This window comes from Orcinus orca, chromosome 11 (assembly GCF_937001465.1).
Source record: "Orcinus orca chromosome 11, mOrcOrc1.1, whole genome shotgun sequence".
NCBI lineage: Eukaryota > Metazoa > Chordata > Mammalia > Artiodactyla > Delphinidae > Orcinus > Orcinus orca.
In genome coordinates, this window is record NC_064569.1 from 44,241,341 (window position 1) to 44,266,549 (window position 25,209).

At 41.6% G+C, this 25,209-nt stretch overlaps 1 protein-coding gene and 1 non-coding gene across 3 annotated transcripts; one reads left to right on the plus strand and one right to left on the minus strand.

Annotated features, from left to right (window-relative positions):
- The first annotated feature begins 836 nt into the window (after positions 1–836).
- TRNAK-UUU (transfer RNA lysine (anticodon UUU)) lies at positions 837–908 on the plus strand. Its single transcript has one exon. It is a non-coding gene; the product is annotated as a tRNA-Lys (tRNA).
- Positions 909–6,964: 6,056 nt separating this feature from the next.
- Positions 6,965–23,983, minus strand: PYM1 (PYM homolog 1, exon junction complex associated factor). Of its 2 annotated transcripts, XM_004274190.3 has the most exons (3): positions 22,935–23,425; positions 8,298–8,391; positions 6,965–7,908 (listed from the first exon to the last, which is right to left on the minus strand). In XM_004274190.3, exons 1-3 carry the CDS (start codon positions 22,966–22,968, stop codon positions 7,425–7,427), a joined length of 612 nt encoding a protein of 203 aa, XP_004274238.1. In that variant the 5' UTR covers positions 22,969–23,425; the 3' UTR covers positions 6,965–7,424. The 2 variants fall into 2 exon arrangements, 1 of the variants encoding a protein (XP_004274238.1); XR_004485497.2 differs by lacking the exons at positions 6,965–7,908; positions 22,935–23,425 and adding an exon at positions 23,476–23,983 and having other exon boundaries at positions 7,915–8,391.
- Positions 23,984–25,209: the final 1,226 nt, after the last annotated feature.

Here is a 25,209-nt window from a genome sequence, read left to right on the forward strand (position 1 = left end):
AGCAGTATAAACACAAAGAAAACTATATCAAGACACAGCATTAATAAAATTGCTGAAAACCAATGAGAAAAAGGACATCTGAAAAGAAGCCAGAGAAAAAGATCATTATGTATATGGAAGCAAATATAAGAATAACCATTAACTCTCTTCAGAAACAATTCAAGACAGAAAACAATGGAATTATACCTTTAAAAAGTACTAAATGAAAAAGGTATCAATCTAGAATTCTATACCCAGTGGAAATACCCATTAAAAATGAAAGCAAAGAAGAAATTTTAAAACAAACGAAAGCTGAAAAAATATATATCACTTGCAGGCTTCCCTGGTGGTGCAGTGATTAAGAATCCACCTGCCAATGCAGGGGACACAGGTTCGTGCCCTGGTCCGGGAAGATCCCACATGCCACGAAGCAACTAAGCCCGTGAGCCACAACTACAGGGCCTGTGCTCTAGAACCCGTGAGCCACAGCTACTGAGCCCATGTGCCACAACTACCAAAGCCCACGTTCCTAGAGCCCATGCTCCACAACAAGAGAAGCCACCGCAATGAAAAGCCCGTGTACCGCAAAGAAGAGCAACCCCCACTTACTGCAACTAGAGAAAGCCCATGTGCAGCAACAAAAGACCCAATGCAGCCAAAATAAATAAATAATAAAATAAATTATATATATATATATATATATATATCTCACTTGCATTACCAGAACCATTAAAGGAGGTTCTTCAGATTGAAGAAAGATGATACCAAGTGGAAACAGATCTACACAAAAGAATTAAGGGCATGGAAATAGTAAGCATGTGGGTAAATATAAAAGACATTTTAAAAATTTAGGGAGTTCCTTGGTGGTCCAGTGGTTAGGACTCAGTGCTTTTACTTCTGTGGCCCAGGTTCAATCCCTGGCCAGGGAACTAAGATCCCACAAGCTGGGCTTCCCTGGTGGTGTAGTGGTTGAGAGTCTGCCTGCCGATGCAGGGGACACGGGTTTGTGCCCCGGTCTGGGAAGATCCCACATGCCGCAGAGCGGCTGGGCCCGTGAGCCATGGCCGCTGAGCCTGCACGTCCGGAGCCTGTGCTCCGCAACGGGAGAGGCCACAACAGTGAGAGGCCCGCGTACCGCAAAAAAAAAAAAAAAAAAAAAAGATACATATCGTAAACCCTAGAGCAACTACTGAAAAAATTAAAGAAATATAATTAATAATAGGAGATAAAATGAAATACTAAATATAGTCCAAGGTGAGCAGGAATAAAGAAGTAAAAATGGATAGGACAAGTAGAAAACAAATAGCATGGTGGTTGGAACTTAAACCTGACCATATCAATTGGAATTGTCTCTTTATGGATTTTGCCTATCTTTCTATTGGAGAGGTTGTCTTTTCATGTTGATTTGCAAGAGCTCTTTATATAATAAAATATAAATGCTTTGTTATATATGTTTTCTGCCTTTAATGTTATGCTCAGGAAACCTTTCCCTGACCAAAATAGATAGCACTTTGACAAGGAGATGAGATTAGTATAAACTTAAACACTGACGCAGAAAACTGAAAATAGAATTATCATATGATCCAGCAATCCCACTCCTAGGCATATAATTCAAAAAGATACATGCACTGTTCACAATAGCCAAGCCATGGAAACGACATAAATGTCCATCAACAGAGGAATGGATAAAGAAGATGTGGCACTTATATACAATGAAATACTACTCAGCCATAAAAAAGAAGGAAATAATGCCATTTGCAGCAACATGGATGCAACTAGAGATTATCATACTAAGTGAAGACAGAAAGACAAATACCATATGGTATCACTTATATGTGGAATCTAAAATGTGGTGCAAATGAACCTATCTATGAAACAGAAACAGACTCACAGACATAGAGAACAGACTTGTGGTTACCAAGGGGGTAGGGAGGGGGAGGGAGGAATGGACTGGGAGTTTGGGGTTAGTAGATGAAACTATTACATATAGAATGGATAAATAACAAGGTCCTACTGTATAGCACAGGGGACTATATTCAATATCCTAGGATAAACCATAATGGAACAGAATATAAAAAAGAATGTATATATGTATATAACTGAGTCACTTTGTTGTACAGCAGAAATTAACACAACATTGTAAATCAACTATACTTCAATTAAAAAATAAATGAAAAAAAACTTAAACACTGAGAAATAAAGAGCTGTATTTAGAAAATCAATATTGTATAGGTTAGTTTAGCTATAAAAGGCACTTAAGGGAATCAGAACATAAGGTAGAAAGAGTAATTCAGAACCAAAACATTGAGTGCTATCTTAGTCTATTCAGGCTGCTATAACAAAATACCACAGACTAGGTAGCTTATAAACAACAGAAAGTTTTTGCTCACAGTGGGAAAGTCCAAGGCAGAAGTAGGGAATTAAGAGGTAGAAACTACTATGTATGAAATAAATAAAATACAAGAATATATTGTACAGCACAGGGAATATAGCCAATATTTTATAATAACTATAAATGGAGCATAATGTTTTAAAGTTGTGAATCACTATGTTGTACACCTGAAACTTACATAATATTGTAAATCAAATATACCTTGATAAAAAGAAAAAAATGTTATTGCTCACAATTCTGGAGGCTGAAAGTCTGAGATCAGGGTGCCAACATGGTCAGGTGAGGGCCCTTTTCCAGGTCTCAGACTTCTTATATCCTCACATAGTGGAAGGGGGTAGGAAGTTTTGTGGGGTCTCTTTTATAAGAGCATTAATCTCATTCACGAGGGCTCCACCCTCATGACCTAATCACCTCCCAAAAGTCCCACCTCCTAATACCCTTTGGGGACTAGGATTTCAACATATGAATTTGGGGGGGACATGAACATTCAGACCATAGTAACTGCCTTGATTATCTGATGAATAAGCTTGATCTCCATTGGGTAGACCAAACGGAACGCATTAAAGGTTGTTGTTTGATGAAATGACACCATCAACATTGGGCTTAAAGGAAGCAAATCTTGTTGAAGATCAAAGTGTGTGGGACTGACTGGGGGAAGTGGGTGGTGGAGAGAGATCTAAGTTGGAGACCAGTTAGTGTGCTTTTGCAGTAGTTCAGACAAGTAGTGACTAGGATATCCACCTAGATAATGAATAAGGATAAGAATTATATGACTACTGTAAAAACCAATAGCCTCAAGCTTCTTTCAGTTCTGGGTTTTAGACAAATTGAATCTGAAGCACCAACATCCGAATAGGAGATATTGGATAGGCAGGTTTTAGAGGTAGTCGGGTTAGAGAAAGTTTGGGAGTTATTAGCACAGAGGTAATTATTGAAATCACAAGAGTAAATGAAGTCACCAGGGGAGACTTGAGTACAGCAGAACCTTGTAGATTTCTAGAATGTTGGACTCATCCTTCCAGACTCAGACTAGTCATGTCTTCTGGGGAGCCTTCCGTGATCACCACCTGCCTGTCCCCACCCCCGCAGATGGGGGACTTAGGAGTCCCCTCTCGGCTTGCCCCTAATAGAGTATCTTTTACACTTTATTATTGTTGAGTGTTTTCTTCTTTGTTTTTCTTGAGGTTCTAGAAGGGAGGTACCAAAATTTATCCAACTTTGGGTTCTCCTGGACTATAGAAGACTCTTGAAAAATGTTTGCTGAATTTAATCAAAATCTATGTCTTGTTGCTTTCCCAAAAAAAGAGATCCTTTAACATTTCTCTCCCCACCTCTCAGCCAATTCTATTACCCCCACTCAGTCAGTTATCTATTTGGGGTTATAATCTCCTTCCCTCCCACTGCAGTTCAGCATCTTTGATTTCCAGGAGAGAATGGAAAGCATTACTGTTTCTTTTGAGAGATGGCATTACTGACAAAAAAAGGTACCCTCTCGATCCCAGATTCTCTATCCTCCTCAATTTGTAGCTCTAGGTTATAGTTGGGTAGGGAAGGGAGATCTATATATCCCATCCTGGAGTGCCTGGGAGCCTGAAGAGAAAAGATTTTCTAGCTGAGTAAACCTATCTGCTAATTTCAAAACAAGCTGGAGTCTAGGGACAAGATAAGTCGCAAACATTGACCCCTCACAGTACCACCTAGTGGACAATAAGAAACTAACACGTGGATTCTGAGCCTGTGAGGGTAAAAGGCCAATCCTAAAATAATTCACTTCTGGATCCCTAGAATCTTTGCTATTTACACAATAGGAGAGAGGATTCATCTGCAAGGAGGAAAGAAATGGTAAGTAAATAGTAATATAGTCTCAGGATTAAAAAGAAAGCCAGGGGCTAATGTCCTTCACCATAAGCAATAAGGGTCCTTGAGGAAATAATTAAACTAATATCCTTCTATTCCACCCATCCCAAATATAAAGACCAGAAGGAAAGTGTGTGTGGTGCTTCAGCCCCTCAGTATTGATTTCATTAGTGGCTTTGAAATTTATTTTCCTGCAAACAAAGGTAAGGAAAACATCTTACATTCTAACCCAATACTCATATAGTATATATCTGAAACAAAATTATCGTGAGACATATTTACTCTTATAAAGCATCAGTCTCTGCTCTATTATATTCTACTTAAGAAGCAGTACTGGTCACAAGTTTCTAAATTGATTTCATTACCCACATATAGAAAAACACTAACTTACGTGCAAATTTTCATTTGCACGTAAGTTAGTGTAATATTAATCAAGTAATTAACGTTGATTTTATGTAAGAAAATGTGCCCCTACAAAATTGAAAGCAAATTGGGACTTCACTGGCAGTCCAGTGGTTAAGACTCCTCGCTTCCACTGCAGGGAGTATGGGTTCGATCCCTGCTCTGGGAACTAAGATCCTGCATGCCACACGGCCAAAAAAAAAAAAAAAAAAAAAAAAATCAAAATTGAAAGTAAATTTACCACATACCTTTCATGCTGCCAAGCCTTTGTACATACTTGCTCCCCACTACTTGTCTTTCTTGAGATGCCAGTCATGGTCTTCTTTAAGATCCAACTTCACCATTAAGGCTCACCATCCCCGTACTTAGAATAAACAGTTTCTTTCTTAGCTCTCCCTCAACTCATTGCTGATACCTCTACCACAGCACTTAATTAAATCTGACCAGTGCTTAGTGACTTACATGACTTAAGAGCTTCCTTAAATGAAGGTTCTACAATGTGTAGAATTGTGTAAAATGTGTTCCTAATTTCATCCCTCCAGACTAGTGCAATGATTGATGGGACCCAAAAAATATCAAAATAAACTTTAACCAAGCTACTAAAGATCCAGGAAATTTAAAGGTTTACTGTGGTAAATACTGTGCTTTTGCAAAGCAAGTAATCTCTCTCTAGTAATGACTTTTAAAGTATAGATTCCTCTATAACATCTGAACTTACGAAGCATCAAATACCTACTTATAAGCCAATTAAATCTTATTTAAGGGACTTCCCTGGTGGCGCAATGGTTAAGAATCCGCCTGCCAATGCAGGGGACACGTGTTGGAGTCCTGGTCCGGGAAGATCCCACATGCCGTGGAGCAACTAAGCCCGAGAGCCACAGCTACTAAAGCCCGCGCGCCTAGAGCCATGCTCTGCAACAAGAGAAGCCACCGCAATGAGAAGCCCACACACTGCAATGAAGAGTAGCCCCTGCTCGCCGCAACTAGAGAAAGCCCACGCGCAGCAACGAAGACCCAACCCAGCCAAAAATAAATAAATAAATTTGTATTGAAAAATCTTATTTAAAATCTTTATAATTGCATAGGGGTCTTTCTTACACAAGGGAAGTTGAACTTTTGGTCTCACACTGATGTGCCCAATCAAGTTCTCAGTAACTGCTCAGGTGTGGAAGGCATACATTTTCCCTCGTCTTCTGTTTCCCCACATAGCTTGTATCTTCATTCATTCAGCCAAACATTTGAGAATTTACTATATTGGGCACCGGGATGCAATGATAAAAAACACAATCCCAATGCTCGAGGAGCACATGATCTAATGAGGAGGAGAAGGGCTAACAAGAAAACAAGTGACAATATAATAAATGCCACCACAAATGTAAGCGTGGAGTGTTAAGGAAGCAGGTTAAGAAAGACACCTTAATTAATATTTGAGGGTAACAAAAGTCTTCCCAGAGAAGATAACATTTAAGCAGAGATCCAAAGGCTAAGAAAGAGTTGATTAGGGAGAAGGGGACAGGAAGAGTATTCTAGGCAGAGGGACCAGCAGGGGCAAAGGACTAAGGCTCAGAGAATATGGCTCATTCGATGAAATGAAAGTTCAGTAGAGTTGAAGCAGTTTGACTAGAGTTAAAAGAATGGCAAGAAATGAGGCCAGATTGGGTAGAACCTTAAGAGTCAGGCTAAGAACTAAGGCTGACTTCTCCTCCGTGGGTTTCTATTCTGGCAGCTGGCTAGAAAGAAAGATGATGACAAGTGAAGGTGTGGAAATCAGAGGGTATGCGAAAATTAAGTGACAGCTCTTTTTGGCTGTAAATTCCTCGTCCTGTGTCATTAGTTTGCCCCACAATGCCATCTTGGGATGGCATCTGAGAAGATAAAATTTCAAAAGAGCCATCCCAGGAATTCCCTGGTGGTCCAGTGGTTAGGACTCGGCTCTTTCACTGCAGTGGCCCGGTTCAATTCCTGGTGGGAGAACTAAGATCCTGCAAGCCCTGTGATGCAGCCAAAAAAAAAAAAAAAAAAAAAAATTAGGTCAATGATCTTTAGAAGTAAACAGTAAGGGAGATACTAGGGCCCCACTGCTATGCAGCACAATAATGATGATACATGTAAATTAATATCAAATTAAATTTGTTTTAAGTTTCATTTTATTATAACACTAATTTCTATTCACTGAAGTCTGAGCAAACGTGTACAGAAGTCAGTGTTGCTAATTTGGTGATACACATTATTTTTAAAAATTAAAAAGAATATTACTCTCAATACTTATCTTCCTGTGCCAAACTGAAGGGGATAAAACACCTACTAGAAGCTGAAAAGAAGAGAGGCAAAACATGTTGTCTACTTGAGTTTATTCTGTTCTTTAAAAAAAAAAAAAAAAAAAAAAGAGGTTAGGGATGGAGGGGGAAATAACCCATAAACACTGTGAACAGGAACCAAGACTCCAAGACTTGGGCGTACTCCCCCTACCCTCAACCTCAGTTCTCCAAGAGACTCCCACCCACCCAATTTTTTTTTAAACAAGACACCCAAATCAGCAGCAAAGGTACCTGGGATAGTCACTGAGATTTTGAACACTGGGAATGGGAGGGAGAAAAGTCCAAAAAAATAGGAGTTGGGAAAAAAAGGGAAGGAATGAGGGAGAGGCTAGGCTCTGGAGGACGGAATTGGGCCATGAGAGGTGAAAGTGAGCCAGTACGGGGGTACCCCTCCTGACTGCTGCTGCCCACATTCCCCAGGACCCCAGAGAGCCCCATGGTTTGTTCTGCTGTCCATCCTCTATTCCCCAAAGGCCTCACAGGCCCAGCTCCAAGTCCTCTAGCTCCTCCTCCAACGCCCTCCTCCTCGCTAGCTTCTCCAGCTGCTCTTTGCTGGGCTGGCTGATTTCCCCAGCCTGGATCCGCTGCTGCAGCTCTTCCACCTGCCGAAGCTTCTTCTTTAGGTTCTTTATCTTCTTGGCCTTCTCAGCGGTGGCAGCTGAGTCAGGCTGGTCGGAGGCAGCTGCAGGCCCTGCCCGGGAGGCCTGTGGGGCACTGGGGACCTGGGCTGTCTCTCCCAGGGACACCTTCTCGAGAGTCCGGCTCAAGGCCTCTGCCTCCCCTTTCTCTTGCTGCTGCCGCCTCTTCTCCTTCCGCTTCAGGTTGCGTTTGGCTGTCTTGGAGAGGCCTGGTTCACCACCTTCCGGCCTGGATGGGGTGACCGGAGCAGTGGCCTCCGGGCTCAGGCCGGGAGGCAGTTCTGGTTTACTCTTGAAAAACTTCACATACTTGTTCTCATACCTGCGGGGAACAGTGTCAAAGAATCACTGACTTTTCGAGCCCTTTTCCTAACCTTGTAATTTATTTCACCCTTTTCACTTTCCTGCTTCCTTCCTCTGCCTCTGGTCCCTCCCCAACTTTCCTCTGCTCTGCAGGTTGTAGGATCCCTAGGTCCTAAAGCTCTGGATCTCTGAATGCTATTTACAGGTTCTGCTGAACAGAGGCCATAGCAACAGGACTTGTCAGTCACTTGGTTACTCATCCCTCACTCATCCCTGAATCCCAGCCCCCTCCTTCCCTTTCCTAGGATCCTGGGATCAGGAAATTCTTCCCTGATCTCATAGGCACACATGTTCTTTCTTGCTGTAGGGACCCCACTAAATACTCCCTCCTCACGCCTAACCACGCACACTGGGACCTCCTCCTGGGGCACATAGCCTTCTTTCACCCTCCGCTGCTTTCGCCAGGTCCCGTCAGGTCGCTGTGTTGAAGCGATGTACTTGCCTGAAATGGGAGAATTAAATTGGAGAGTTACTCTTTCTAATTTTCAAATAGCCCCCAAGGTGAAAGAATGCATGAATGCACACAGCATCCCCCAGCACCTTCCACTAAATGCATCCATTAAGGCATTCTTTTCTCATATCAACCGTCAATCCCACTCTCATTATTTACTGAGTGCCTATACACTGTATAATACACCATCCCTGCCCTCAGGGAGTTTCTACTTTTATAATCTAGTTGGTAAGACAGGGCAGGCATAGAGGAAGTTTAAAAAAAACAAAACAGCATGAGGACATCAAAGGACAGTACATGAATAAGAGGCTAAAAAGGGCAAAAACAAGAATCATAGGAAGGAGAAATGACCAGGGATGTAGAAAAGGGGAAGTTTTATTAAGGTGGATGGTGAAAAATAGGTCAACTTTCAGGAATCCATACTGTAGATATAAAAGCACCAGTACACAGGCTACACGTAAAGATGTTTGCATTATAATAATGTTGCTGCATTATTTAAATTGGCAAAAAGCTGAAAGCAACTTGAATGACCATCAATAGATGAGTGACTAAATAGACGTGGGTCATCCACATGCTGGAACACCGTGCCATTATGAAAAAGAATGTTAGATACAGATGTACTGACCTTGAATGGTATTCATGGTATACTAAGTGAAAAAGCAAGTTGCAGAATAATGTGTAAAGATCCTTAAACTTTTTTCAGAATCCCCCATACGCTCTTATTTTGTAATATTATGCATTTCACTGTGCAATCTTTTTTAAAAAAATCACATCCGTTAATCTCATCAGAAAACCCTTTACTGAAAAGCTGTCACGCTTCCAGTGGCAGTTACAAGTTTTCCAAAATTCTAATTTCCACTTGAAGGCTTGAATCTTATCCCTGGCAACAAACACTGAGAGTTGTTTTCCTTGAAATGACAGGCTCACTTCTTTCATTATTCAGGAAAATGCCTATCAGGTACTCAGGTCTGAATTACTATAGTTTGTCAGTGGTTCCTTCAAGGAAAAATAGAGTTCCGTGAAAAGGAAGCTTGTTTAGCTTACAACTCCAACAACTGCGCCAGTGCTTTTCCTTGAGACACCACTTCAGTGTGCAGCAGTGTTTCATGCTTACTTCCCATTTAATTCACAGAGAACTCTAAAAAGATGTTTAATTTTCAGTTATAAGATGAGTAAGTTCTGGGGGTATAAGGTACAGCATGGTGACTATCGTCAGCAAAACTGAACTGTACACTTGAAAGTTGCTATGAGAGTAGAGTTTCAGTGTTCTCACCATAAATCAATGAAAAGGTAATTATGTGAGGTAAAGGATGTGTTAACTAACCTTATTGTGGTAAACCTTTCGCAATATATATGTGTATCAAATCATCACCTTGTACACCTATAACATTGTACACAATGTTAAATGTCAGTCATATCTCAATAAACCTGGAAAAATAGATAAAAAGATGTGTATTAAAGAGCCAGGGTTTAATAAAATTAATAATTTTTATTGCATCATCAAGGATACTCTTAAGTGAAACTGGCATTATTTACTGCAAGCATGTGGCAGTGAAGAACACAATGACCAGTACGGTTTGGCGCCACCACCTTGATTAACGCTAAGAGGCCAGCAGTTTTACCCACCATTGCTTTTGTACCCTCAGTGCAAATGTCAACCCAGTAAAAGGGCAAATAACATCTCAGTATATTATCAAAATAGTTATGCTTGCAGACCTCCTGATAGGGTCTTAGGGAATCCCCAAGGGTCCTGGACAACATTTTGAGAACTGCTGGTGTAGAGGGTGCTCCCATTCCTTTTGGGGCAAGGAGCAGCACTTAGAGGTCCAGACAGTTTGTGTATAGGGGCAAAGAGAAAGGTGTGGAAGGACACATACCAAGATACCAAGACTTTAATGCTGATTACCTTAAGAGGGATAACCTGGAAGAAGAGGTGGTAGAAACCATTAAGCTTTAATAACATATTCCTAAAAAAAACACATATATATATTTATATCTTGTGTTAGTCTTGTTTTTCTTTTTTTTAGTATAACTTTTTTTAGTATAATTTATTAAAAAAAAAGGAAAAAGAAGAAAATAAAAAAGATTAACAAAATAAAAAGTCCAGTCCAGAGCCTCCCACGGGGATTATACATTGTTACATGAATTGGGTTTTTGTTCAAAAGGCAAATATCATTAATAAATTAAAACTAAAACAAAAAATGTTAAAGAAAATGGGTAAGATTTGACAGGTAGAGGGGATGGGAGAGAGAACAAACATGCGCCAAGAAAGGCTTGGATGTGGGGATGGCCTGAGTATGTAAAGAACAGAAAACAGAGGAGCCCAGGAGAACCAGACAGTTCATGATGGGGAATAACATGAAGCTAGGTTGAAAATTAAAAATGGGGCCAGACCGTAGAACGCCTTAAAAACAAGGTCAAGGAATTTGGAATTTATCTGGTGAATAAAAGAGGGCCACTGAGAATATTGTTTGCTGAGCTGCAACAGTTTAGAGACAAGAGTAAAAATTCAAGAATGAAAAAACAGGGACTTCCCTGGTGGCCCAGTGGTTAAAAATCCACCTGCCAATGCAGGGGACACGGGTTTGAGCCCTGGTCCAGGATGATCCCACATGCCGTGGAGCAACTAAGCCCGTGCACCACAACTACTGAAGCCCGTCCACCTAGGGCCCGTGCTCTGCAACAAGAGAAGCCACCGCAATGCGAAGCCCGTGCGCTGCAATGAAGAGTAGCTCCCGCTCACCGCAACTAGAGAAAGCCCGCGCACAGCAACAAAGACCCAATGCAGCCAAAAAGAAATAAATAAAATAAGTCAATTTTTTAAAAAGTCATCTTTCAAAAAAACGACTGCAATAATCCTGGCATGAGAGACAGAACTGACTGAGAATGAAAAGGAAGAGAATGATGCCAGCCACGTTACCAAAGGATCAACCTCTCTTGGTAATTCACTGACTGGGGGAAGCGTAAAGAGGTTAAAGCCAAAGACACTTCAACACACTTCGTTTTAGCAATGCCAATCTTGAAAATTTAGCATAAGGAAATAATTCGAACAGGAAAAAACGAAAACAGAAAAAAGAAGAATGGGACAGTAATCATGTGAAAACTATGGCATTATTTATAAATAGCTAAAAATTAAAAACAAACTTCACATCCAGTTATACAGGAGTGGTTTATAATATAGCCATTAAAAATGACCAAAAAATTTTAATCATTAATATGATATAACGGAATATAAAACATAAAGTTAGGTCTTCCCTGGTGGTGCAGTGGTTGAGAGTCTGCCTGCCGATGCAGGGGACACGGGTTCGTGCCCCGGTCCGGGAGGATCCCACATGCCGCGGAGCGACTGGGCCCGTGAGCCATGGCCGCTGGGCCTGTGCGTCCGGAGCCTGTGCTCCGCAAAGGGAGGGGCCACAATGGTGAGAGGCCCACGTACCGCCAAAAAAACAAAAACATAAAGTTATATACACTATGATTTATTATTAAATGTTATGCATATTCATAAGTTTAGAAAAGAAGATGCAATACGAAAAGTTATGTTGGTGATTGGCTTATGAATAACTTTTCCTTTTTTTTTTTTTTATTAATAACTTTTCCTTTTAAAAATTCCAATTAATGTTGTTGCTATATTGTAGGTTTTTAAAAATCTCATTTTGGGTTTCAAATCCAAGCGGCTTTGGAGACACAAAGGAGAGTGAAATTACTTTTGACCAGGTAAAGTAAAAATTTTATGGAGGACAAAGCATCTTTGTGATCTTTGGAAGATGAGCAGGATTTAGACAGGTGGACGTTGGGGTGTGGTTATGAGGAAAGACGAGAAAGGGAAGTATTTCAGGCTTATAGGACAACATAAACAAAGGGACAAATCACACTAGTCATTCCCCTACTTAAAATTCTTCCTGGATTCCTGTTGCCCTCAGGGTATTTACATGGAAGATGGAACCACACACAAAGGCCTTCTTGACCCAGCTCTTGCTAGTCTCCAGCCTCTTCACACCCAGTCATTCACACTCTCTGCTCCAGACACTGAAATAGTCACAAATCTCACCTGTGTCTTTATTCTCTACGCCTTTTTGCTTTTAAAACAATCTTCCTTTGGCTTGGAATAGACTTTTCTTGATTCTTATCTTAGTTAACGCCTATTGGTCTTTAAAGGTCCAGTTCAAGTATGAACTCCTCAGTGAAGTCCTTCCTGACCTCACCAACCCAAACCAGTTTAGAAGTTGACCTTTGTGCACCCACAGCACCTGGTGTGGCCTTTTACCATGATCTAATGTTTAAAATAATTGTTTGCTTGCTTAAGAGCAGAAACTTTGCCTTTGATCTTTGAAGCAAAGGGCCTGGTCCATGAAAGACTGTAATTAATTCAAATTAATGAATAAATAAAGTTAAGCATCATATTAGGGAATAGCAAGAATCCAGTATGTTTTGGCAAAAAGCATATGTAATGGAAAAAGAGACTAGAGGTAAATTAGTCAGAATATGAAAGGTATCCAATCTCCTCTTGAGTTTGGACTCAAGCTTCAGAAGGTGGGAGAACACTGAAGGCCATTAAGAGAGTGCATATGATCTGCACAAAGCATTGCTTTAAGAAGATTAACCTGAAAAATGTGTAACATAAACTAAAGGTAGAAAAAAATGAAAGCAATAGCTGCAATGTGAGAAGATTTGATTTAAATGGTCTCTATAAGTGTTGAAAAGAAAATGAAAGAGAAATTCATTGTGAAGAATAAGTAGTCAGGATCTGAAGACCGCCAAGATTTGAATGAGAGAGAGGAAATCATTGTGCTACAGTAGATTTAATCTGGTGCTTTTCACGTTTTCTCTTATTTTTCACAACATCCCTGTGGGCATGTAGTGCGTATAGTAATAACATTATTCACACATGGATTTTAAATGTTTATTGAGTACTTGCTGCTGTGGCAGGCAATGTAACAGGAGCTAGGGATACAACAATGAATGAATAAAGCAAGCAAGGGTCTTGCCTTCTTGGAGCATGCATTCTAATTAAAAAGAAAGGTAGACCAAAAAAAAAAAAAAAAAAGAAAGAAAGGCAGGGCTTCCTTGGTGGCGCAGTGGTTAAGAATCTGCCTGCCAATTGAGGGGACACAGGTTCGAGCCCTGGTCCGGGAAGATCCCACATGCCGCAGAGCAACTAAGCCCGTGCGCCACAACTACTGAGCCTGCGCTCTAGAGCCTGCGAGCCACAGCTATGGAGCCTGCGAGCCACAACTACTGAGGCCCACGTGAAACAACTACTGAAGCCTGTGCCTAGAGCCTGTGCTCTGTAACAAGAGAAGCCACCTCAATGAGAAGCCTACGGACCACAACGAAGAGTAACCCCCGCTCGCCGCAACTAGAGAAAGTCCATGCACAGCAAGGAAGACCCAACGCAGCCAAAAATAAATAAATTTATTTAGAAAAAAAAAAAAAGAGTCCATAGGAGAAGACAATTTTGTGAAAGTAACTAATTCAATTCTAGACAGGCAGTGTTTTTACATGGAATTAAGGAGAAAGGGACAATGCTAGAAACACACATTTAAGTACACTACAGAGATTATAGTTGAAGCCTTAAGACTAGTAAAGATGGCAAAGGCGTGGATGGACCTAGATCCTTTCATACAGAGTAAAGTAAGTCACAAAGAGAAAAACAAGTACCATATATTAACACATATATGTGGAATCTAGAAAAACGGTATAGATGATCTTATCTGTAAAGCAGAAATAGAGACAGAGACGGAGAGAACAAACGTATGGAAAACAAGGGAGAAAGGGCAGGGTGGGTGGGATGAACTGGGAGATTGGGATTGACATATATACAATACTATGTATAAAATAGATGACTAATGAGAATCTACTGTATAGCACAGGGAACTCTACTCGGTGCTCTGTGGTGACCTAAATGGGAAGGAAATCCAAAAAAGAGGGGATATATGTATACATACGGCTGATTAACTTAGCTGTACAGCAGAAACTGACACAGCAATGCAAAGCAAATACACTCCAATAAAAAAATTAAATAATAAAACACAGCAAAAAAAAGAAAAAGAAAAAGATGGAGTGTGAGAAAAGATAGGGCAGAAGCTTCTTGAATGGCCATCCTAACTGGAAGCCCTCAGAGATACAAATAGCCCATTATCACAAAGGAATACCTATTTTATGTTATCTTGGTTTCAGTCTCTGGCCTTGATGGTATCCAAAGGTACAGTCAAAAAGAGGGGAGAGGTTTGCTGATTCCTAACCCTAGAAATAAAAACCATGGGCAGAATACCATGATTTTCAGTAGCATCTTTGAGAGAACCAGAAACTAGAGGTTAGAGACTGCTACTATAAGAACTTTGTAAGCTTTGTTATTTCCCCACATCTGCTATTTTGTAATCCTCAATCTATTTCCTTAAACTGAAAAGGGCTTTGTTTTCAGGGGTGGCAGGAAGACAGTGAAGAGACAACACAGCAAGGCTTGAAAGAACTCCAAGGGGTTAGGTGGAAGTGACTCTTAAAGGTGTGCTGAATCCCTGGAGCCTGTTTCAAAGTTAAGAAAGGAGATCTGGGTCACAGATCTGAGCCTGAGGATGACCTGAGGGCCAACAATTATAAGACTTAGATGTGGTTTCTTTCTTTTCTTTTTTTTTTTATTAGTCATACAGACATGGTTTCTAACATAGAGAAAATATTAAAAAGAAGATCCAATCTGGAGGAATGACCCTGGAAAAACGGTCATGATTATTTTCCTCAAAGAAGAAAACGTGTCAGCAACACTAGGAAATAATCCTTAGAAAAAAAGGACCAGGACAGTACTACTCCATGGAGACCAAAAGAGTTTGAAGTAACGGCAGGTGATTAACAGTATTAAATATTACAGAGAGATTAAGGAAAAGCAGAACTGAGTAGGAAAAGGTTATTGATTTTGGAAATGTGGAAATCCCTAATTATGTTCAAGAATACAGCCTCAGACAAGTAGAGTGGTCAGAAGCCAGACTGTAATTAAGTGCAATGAATATTTATTGAAAGCGTCCTATGAGAAAAATACTATATGAAGTGCTACAGGGATTATCAAGATCAGTAAAATGGCCCCTACTTTCAAGAAATTTACAGTTTAAGTAAGGAAAAAGGTGGGCAAGTTAGGCAAACAAAGAATAAGACAAAAGTATAAATGTCTTAGGTATCCCTAAGAGACACTGACACATAACTAATAGGAGATTTCAAGAGAATAAATAACCACACCCCATTTGATGGGGGAAGGTGACAGGAAATTAGGAAAATCTCAGGGACTTGACCACAAAGAGTAGGAAGCAGTAGTAATAATAACAACAGTAAATCAGTGGCTGATATTTTTGCAGGCAGAGAAAGGAAGGGAAAAGGCATTCTAAGAGGAATAACAAGCAGCAAAATGATGGCAGTGTAAAACTCACAGTATGTTAAGAACAATTAGGAAAGAATGTTTATTAATGAGTGGGTACTTTACACCAGGAACTTTACATACACTACCTGACTGAATCTAGACAATAGGTAGATTATGATCTACAGCTGAGGAAACAGCCTTCAAGAGGTTGAAGATATGTCCAAGATCACAAAGGCAGCATGTAGCTGCAGTCTGAACTCAGTCCTGACGCCAAAGCTTACATACCAGAACATTCCTATTCCACCTGTTTTATACTATACTGCCCAGTTTCACTAGAGGATTTAGGCAGAGATATAGTATGTGATGATACTGTATTGAAAAGTGGTTTGTGCTCATATTAGAGAGGAGTATCTTAAATGTAAAAGTGAATGGTCCATATGTAAATTTGAGAGTCAATTCCAAAAAGATAACAGCAGCTACCCCTTATTGAGTGCTTGCTTCATGACAAGGATAGTACTCAGTGTTTGTGTGTGTGTGTGTGTGTATATATATATATATATATAATTTTTCTTTTTTAAGATTTTTTTGACATGGACCATTTTTAAAATCTTCATTGAATTTGTTACAATATTGCTTCCGTTTTATGTTTTGATTTTTTGGCTGCGAGCCATGTAGGATCTTAGCTCCCTGACCAGGGATTGAACCCGCATCCCCTGCATTGGAAGACAAAGTCTTAACCACTGGACTGCCAGGGAAGTTCCTGTTTATATATATTATTTCATTTTCACAACTCCATGAAGGATTATTCATTTCACAGATGATGAGAAATTTAATAATTTGCCCAAAGTTACAATGTCAGTAAACTGCAGTAGAATTCGAATCCAGGCTGTGGGTTTCAAAGGCTGTGCTTTTTACACCACTATTGTGTATTGTGTTATAAGTGAAGAAGAATACCAGAAAGTTCAACCTCACTAGTAATCAAAGGAAATACAAATTAAAACAATAAAATATCATTTTTACCTATCAAAGCAGTAGAATTTTTAAAGATCAGAATACCAGTGTAGTCCAAGAAGTGATGAAACCAGTATATTCATATCCTGTCAATGGTAAAACCCTTCAGAAAACAATGTGGGGGCTTCCCCGGTGGCGCAGTGGTTGAGAGTCCGCCTGCCGATGCAGGGGACACGGGTTCGTGCCCCGGTCCGGGAAGATCCCACATGCCGCAGAACGGCTGGGCCCGTGAGCCATGGCCGCTGGGCCTGCGCGTCTGAAGCCTGTGCTCCGCAACGGGAGAGGCCACAACAGGGAGAGGCCCGTGTACCGCAAAAAAAAAAAAAGAAAGAAAGAAAGAAAGAAAGAAAGCAATCTGGCTAACTAAGAGAGAGAGTATAAGGTAGTCCTAACATAGAGCAGCATTTCCTAAATATTGTTATGTAATAAAACACTACTTCTGTAGTGTTGTAGATATTGTAACACTACTTCTGTAAGGTTACCCCCAAAAATTGTTAAATAAGTTTGAGAAATTCTGGGTTAAACATAGGAAAAAAATTTTTTTGTTCTTATCAGCAAGACTTAAATGAGTTATGTTCTCGTTCATGTGAATATTCCAATGGAAATGTGGTTTACAGTGTTTCCCAAATTTATTTGACCACAGGAAGCTTATTTTTATTTTAGTTTTTTATTTTACAGCACATCTCACAGGACTACTAAGTGTTCTGAGAATCATACTTGGGGAAGTACAGCCATTCGGTATGATCCAAATTATGTTAAATAGATATGCTATATATATGCAGAGAAAGAAAAACTAAAAGGAAATGTAATTGTAGTTATCTTTGGGCTCTGCAATTACCAAATATGCATGGGACTTATATTTTATACTAGTTATGAAAATATTTTCCAAGTTTTCTACAATCAATATAAATTAATTTTATAATTACTTAAAAATAAATAAAAGTTTGTATCCTCCAATCCAGTAATTCGACTTTTGAGAAATCTGTCCTAACAAAATAACCCTAGGGCTTCCCTGGTGGCGCAGCGGTTGAGAGTCCGCCTGACAATGCAGGGTACACGGGTTCGAGCCCTGGTCTAGGAAGCTTCCACATGCCGCGGAGCAACTAAGCCCGTGAGCCACAACTACTGAGCCTGCGCTCTGAAGCCCACGAGCCACAACTACTGAGCCCATGTGCCGCAACTACTGAAGCCCGCATCCCTGGAGCCTGTGCTCCGCAACAACAGAAGCCACTACAGTGAGAGGCTCACGCACCACAACAAAGAGTAGCCCCCACTCACTGCAACTAGGGAAAGCCCGCGCACAGCAACGAAGACCCAATGCAGCCAAAAATAAATAAATAAATTAATTAATTTTTAAAAAAGAGAAAATAACCCTAAATGCAGACAAAAATTTATGTACAAAAATATTCATAGAGTTCTTATAACAAAAATTCTGGAAACAATCTAGAAGTCCAATAACAGAAGAAAGGTAAGAGAGGGTGTATGCCCAAATAATAAAACACTCTGCCAGTATTTTAAAAGATGTTTTCAAAGAGTTTTTAATAGCAAAGAAGAATACTTATGTCGTGAGGTTAAACGAAAAGGCAACACATAAAAATGTAAATACCGTCTGATTAAAAAATGTTTTAAAAATGCACAGAAAAATAGAGATCAAAAGGGTATATGCCAAATTGAACAGTGGACAAATTATATTGAACAAAAATTAAATAATTAAATTTGTACTTAAGGAGCAGTAATCTGGTAACAGTGTGTCAAATGAACTGAAACAGAGAGAGACAGAGGTAGGACAACTGTTTAGGAGGTCACAGCAATATTTGCAGGATAAAGGAAACTAGAATTTTATCAGGCACTTAGATTGACTCAAGTACTCTGCTTGATACTTTACACATGTAATCTATTCTAATCCATAATCTTTATAACAGTAATAATTACAGAACCATTTCTTGGGTACTTTCTATGTGCTAGACATGTACATTATTTCATTTAAATTTTAATTCTCACAATAATCCTATGTTGTAGGAGTTATTATTCCTATTTCATTGATGAGAAAACTAAAACTTGGATTCCCTAGGCTTAAAATTCCCAGGCCATGTAGCTAACAAGCATTGAAGATGGGATAAGGGTAACAACAGCAGAAACAGAAAATGATACTTTGACAATTGGAGGGTGGGGGGTAGAAGAGGGAGTAAAAGACAATGCAAAAACAACACCCCAGTTCATTTTGTTAATAACAACAAAAACACCTAGTGCTCTGATCTTGGTTTCCCACACCATTCTTAAGTAAAAGGAACAAGGGCTCCTTAGAGAAATAGCTGATTCTAGGACTGGGCCAGGAAATATGCAAGATAAGCCTGGAGCAGCTTCTAGTGCCAGAAAGTAAGAAAGAGCTAACAAAACAAAACAAACAAACAAAAAAAACCTACACTGATGGGGATATGTCAAAGGGACACAGGGCCAACTAAAAGAGCTCCCAATGTTCAAAGCTGAAACATTTGAGCAATAAAATAAATAACCCGAAGTTCATATTGATACACATAACTGACTGAATAAATAAATGGCAGAAAAAATAAATAAATGGCAGAGAAGAGACAAATCTGTGCAAAAGAATTTCAAATGATGTGTATAAATACTCCATCCTTAAGGAAGGTAGCATAACTCCCCACTCTTTAAGTGTGGGCTGTGAATAGTGACTTTCTTAAGAGTACAAAATGGAAAGGAGAAGGGAGTGGAGAAACAGTGGAGAAACTTTACAAACACTACCTCAGGCAGGAGATCATGGTAAATATCAAGAGTAAAACAATCTTTGTGATACTATGTATCCTCAATACAATATGATGAAAACCTCACTTTACTTCTATGGTCCTCCCCTAAAAAACACATAACCCCAGTCTAATCATGAGACAAACATCAAATTCCAATAGAGGGGCATCCTACAAAAATAACTGACCATACTCCTCAAAACTGTTAAAGTCATCCAAAACAAGGAAAGTCTGAGAAATTGTCACAGCCAATAGGAGTTTAAGGAGACATGAGAACTAAACGTAATATGGGATCCTGGAACAGAAAAAAAATTAGGTAAAAACTAAGGAAATCTTAATAATGTATGGACCTTAGTTAATAACAATGTATGAATATTGGTTCATTAATTGCAGTAACGATACCATACTAATGTAGATGTTAATAACAGGGGAAACTGAGTTTAAGGTATATGGGAACTGTATCATTTTCTCAATTTTTCTATAAATCTAAAACTGTTCTAAAAAGTAAAGTCTATTTAAAATAAAGAAAGAGAGAAATGATGCAATAAGCTGATCTTGGGTTGGCTAGAACAATGGTGCCTTTAACAGAAATAAGGAAGGAAAAACTGATATCGATTATGGTCAGACTGGATTTAAGGTGTGACAGTATATCCAAGAATGAAAGCTACTCACCAAACAATTAGAACTGACAACTCAGGAGAGAGGCTAGTGCTAGAAAGAAACCATTTTGAAGAGTTAAGGAACAGGGAATTCCCGGCAGTCCAGTCCTTAGGATTCGGTGCTTTCACTGCTGTGGCCCAGGTTCAATCCCTGGTCAGGGAACTAAGATCCTGAAAGCCGCAAGGCCAGAAAAAAAAAGTTAAGGAACAAGTAAGCAGTGAGGAAATGGAAATAGTATGTGTGGACCTGATATTCAAGAAATCAGGCTATGAAGAGGAAAGAAACAGAAATAACAGACCTTGATTTCTCAATGAAACAGAAAATGAGGCCATCTGCCACAAGAAGGGGAATTAAAAGGGAAAGTCACCGAGAGCTGAGAAAGGTAAGGGAAATAGCCATGGTAGAATGTAAGCAAACCAACAAAGAAGAATTGGAAAAAAGCTGTGATCTTGGCAGAAGTTAACATTAAGTTATATTATACTGAATGTGCTACTGTCTGTGCCTTTTCTCTAGCCATGTGCTGTGGCCTAGAAGCTGAAGCCAAGAAAACAGTTGATGGGTATGATTCAAGATAACAGAAGTGCTTGTTTAGTATTGAAGATCAAAATGAATGAGGAAAGCAATGAGGATAGTGACTGTTCACAGAGGTCTAGCAGGGTAGCATCAAAAGTAGTCATGAAGGGCTTCCCTGGTGGCGCAGTGGTTGAGAGTCCACCTGCCGATGCAGGGGACACGGGTTCATGCCCCGGTCCGGGAAGATCTCACATGCCGCGGAGTGGCTGGCCCCGTGAGCCATGGCCGCTGAGCCTGCGCGTCCGAAGCCTGTGCTCCGCAACGGGAGAGACCGCAACAGTGAGAGGCCCGCGAACCGCAAAAAAAAACAAACAAAAAAGTAGTCATGAAGATACTGGTAGACTCAATGAAATGGGAAAGGTCAAGGACCAGAGAACCTAAGGAGGGCAAAAAGCTGATTCTATGGGCATGTGGAAGTAAAAAAGGTGACTGGGTAAGGAAGCTAAAATAAGTGATGGGTAACACCTGAAGGCGGAAGCAGTGTCATAGGTGATGTCCTATGTGGTAGGATATGTAGTAGGTCCAGGTTGTAGTGATTCTAATGTGTGGCTGGTTTGAAAATTCAAAGGAAAGTTAATGGTCTCATGCTGAGGAACTATACAATAAGAGTATTCCAAAGATGCTGAAGACACGGAGAATGAGTGAAGACACTGAGAAACAGAATAAAAGAAAAGAAAAAAGAAAAAGATATGCTACATCAGGGTCCTTGTGGGCAGTGAATGGGCAGGTTTTAGAGAAAATGCTATAATTGCATGGCAGTACCTTCCATGAGACTTACAGTGACAGTGGTAGATCAATGATCTGGAAATAGTAAGAGAAAGCAAAAAAGCAGTGTGATTCCTTCTCTTCCACACAGTCACAAAGAACAGAAGATACCTCTTGGTGGGAGGGTAGGGTGAGATGTGATATCTGGATGTCCGTTAAATCAGTTTAAAGAAAACGATTAAGAATAAAGAGAAGTGTACTGGACAACGAGTATCCAAAGCACACATTAAAAGAAGCAAACTGAAGAAGTACCTACTATGTAGAGAGCAAGAGAAGAGGTTGTATCACTTTGAAAGGTGAGGCTGCAGAGAAGTAGCAGAGGCTTGGGTTGCCATTAGATACCATAGGAGGGGTGGGTTGAGATGTAAGTAACATGGAGAACAAGCAAAGCAAGAGGCATAGAAGGTACATTTTAAAACAGACCGCATGTACCAAAGCACACACACACTGTCACTTCTACAGAATACACATACACAATGAGGGCTACAAAAAACAGTAATACTTTGCCTTGCACAGCATTTTATAAATTGCTTTCACATATACTATCTTATTTGACTGTCACTGGGTAGATATGCACATTTTTCTGAAGGTGGGGAAATTAGGATGGGCTGTAGCCAAAATGAAAATCTTGATTTTCAGTTTTCAACACATAAACCTCACATACACAACAGATATTTCAGCATCTCAATCAGCCAGGTTGGAAAATCTTCTCTGATCAGAAGGCACAGTGGGCTCTGTAAACTTGTCACACGGCTTGAGAGGCCACTAGACACCTTCTTGTTCACCTTCTACCACCTTAGATCCCTCAACTCCCATCACCATCGCCAGAGAAGGTACAGAAGGGTGATGCCATCAAGGAGAAAACTCTAGCTGAAAGTTGTATTAGGTCCCTCTTCCCTTCACACCTCTGTACCTCAGTGACCCAACAATGAAAATAAGGGAGAGTGGAAAAAAGAACTATGTAGCAATGAGGAGGTCTCCAACAAATACAGCTTCAAGAAAAAGAATTTAAACGGGGCTAGGGTAGGGCAGAAAGCAGGTACACTGAGAGATGGGGGAGGGGAAGAGGGGGAGAGCAGGAATTGGAGGGAACTGAGAGTGTAGGAGCCCCCAAGCCTGAAAAACCCAAAAGAAATATGGCAGCTCCAACTTCTGGACGAAAGCTAAGGGCCCGTGAAGGTCCTGGAGCAAGGTCCAGCATTGAAGGACCCCACGGTTTGGGTGACCGGAAGCGGAGACCCCCCAAACACGAGACCAGAAGGGGGCGCAGGTGACACCCCGTAGGAGAGAATGAATGGGGAAGGCGGTCCGGAGGGCGGGGCAAAGGAGGGGCCCCGGGATGGGCGGGGCACAGACCCCTTTCCAAGTCCGAACCCCTACCCCGAGAGCCCGGGGAGAAGCGGCTCCACATCTCCCGCACTCACCGCCGGTCTCATCAGTTACATAGGGAGTCGCCATCTTGAAAACGCAAACCACTTCCGGCGTGAGCGGGCTGGGGTCCCGCCCCCCTCCCCACCGGAAGTGGAGTCCTGATCGTAGCAAGCCACCATTTTAGTCTTAAAGGAAGAGTGCACCATTTCATGGGCAGCAGTGAAGGAGGAGGAATGGGGTAGAAGCTGAAGACTCTAAAAAATAAGAGCCGTGGGCTCTTTTACTGCCACTGATAGCATTAGTGAGCGCCTGCTGCGTATACAGCAGTTCTCTGGGCGCCGAGAGAAGTTCCGAGGCACAGCCTCTCTCAAGGCACTCTTCGACTGTCTAGGACCTGCGGGAGAAAAGGGGGCAAGGCCCACCTGCATCCAGAAAGGGCGGGGGGCGGCTAATAAATGAGGAAAAGAAGAATATTCAGGCCCTGGCCTTCATCCAGGTCCCAGAGCAGCTTGGGGACATAGGACGGGACAGGCAAACTCCGGGAACGCACTGGGGCGCACCAATGTTGGGGGCGAACGCAAGACCCCAACTAACCCTCTCTTAGAAGGTGGGGAGGTCGAAATCGCGTGCCGATTGCCCTTGGCCGCTCAGCTCAACCCTCTGGACGGAGACCCGAGAAAGGGGAGTGCAAGGCCGAAGGCGCTGCCGGTCGGTCACCTGTCCCCGCAGCCTCAGGGTTGCCGGCGGCTTCTACGGCTGAGGAGGCGCGGCGGGCCGGGCTGGGCGGGCAGCCCGGGCCTGGCCCTGCCCCTGGGGCGGCCCCAGGGACTCGGGCGGCGAAGTGACGACGGCCCAAGTCTGCTCTGGCCTTCGACCCGGGAGCCTCCTCGGGCTTCGCCCCAGGGTCAGAGGGCAAGGCGAAGGCTTCTGGGCGGACCCAGTCAGTATTCTAATTAACCTCATCCAAGTCTCTGGGCGATGGGGATCGATATCGGGGCAACGCGCCAACAATCTGAGCCGTACAGTCACTCCCTTTGCAGCCCTACCCTGCCCCGTGCCTCCCTATTCTTTAGAGGAACCCAAACGTTTTCCCTCCCCCGCTCTTTCAGCAGCTCTTGTTCCTTCTGGGCTAAGTCCTGCTAAACTCGTTTCCCTCACAGCTTGGGAGGGGCCGGCTGCAAGTTCCTCTCCTCAGGTGTCTGCCCTGCCCTCTTCCTTCCCCCCCATGTTGCTTTTTCCTCATCAACCCATTTACCTTCCTCCAAATCCCCCACTTTGGCTTAGGTTAATGTCCAACAGAACCAGTTAGTGACCACCTCCAACACTAGGCTGCATGTCCCACTTAAAAAACAAACAAACAAAAAACAAAGCAATGGCTGACTAGGAACTTAGTAAAGCTTTGAAATGAAGCTTCAGAAGTTTTATGGGGTCACAGCTTGGCTTCTCTTCCATACTCCACCTTCCTGAGTTCCACCAGAGGCCCAGCTCAGAAGATCTCAAAAAGACTCATTTAAAAACTGATTTGCATTCAATACACTGTCATTGCAAATGTTCTAACACTGCCATCCTTCATCCCTGCTCTTCTTTCACCAATTGTGCTTCAGCCCTGCTGGTCTAGTATCCTGTCCATAGCCTTGTTACTAAAGGTAAGAGTGAGCTGAAGCATCTAAAAACTAGAGGGATGTGTTGGTACTGACTGTACTACCTGAGGAGTACTAGTGGGCTAATCAAAGGACCTTTCTGCAAGAAGCAATCCTAAAGTGGCCCCTGTTGACCACCCTACCCTAGGCCCCCCACTATGCCTTCAGACATCCTGCCTCAGCTCTGGGGTTGACGGGAAGTGAAACTCAATTGTCTGCCTAGCAGACCTGCCTGGGACCCAGCCCTGAACCCCGGATGTGTCCCCCACCACCCTGAAGAGGAAGAGGGGAACGAAGAGGCTGGGGAGAACAAAGCTGTTGTTTTTTCCTTTCCCTTTGTTCATTGCGGTTTCTTTCTTTCTGATTTTTATGATGTGGTTGATTAAAGAAATGAGCACCTGGAACTGTAGGCATTAGACGCCTCCTCCTTAGATGTTTCTTGGCCTTTCTTCCTCCCACCCCCACCAATAACTGACTGCGGTATGATGGAGCACAGATCCAAAAGAAGATGCAAGCCTAGAGTATGACCGATTCCAACTTATTGCTTATTAGAGAGATCACCTCATGCCCCACTTTGAAGTCTCAAAAAATGTCTTAAAAGGAGCATCTTTAACTTCATGTAGGAACATAGCTGAGGATGACAGAGTGAAAAAACACAGGTCGTACATAGGGTGGTAGCACTGCAAGT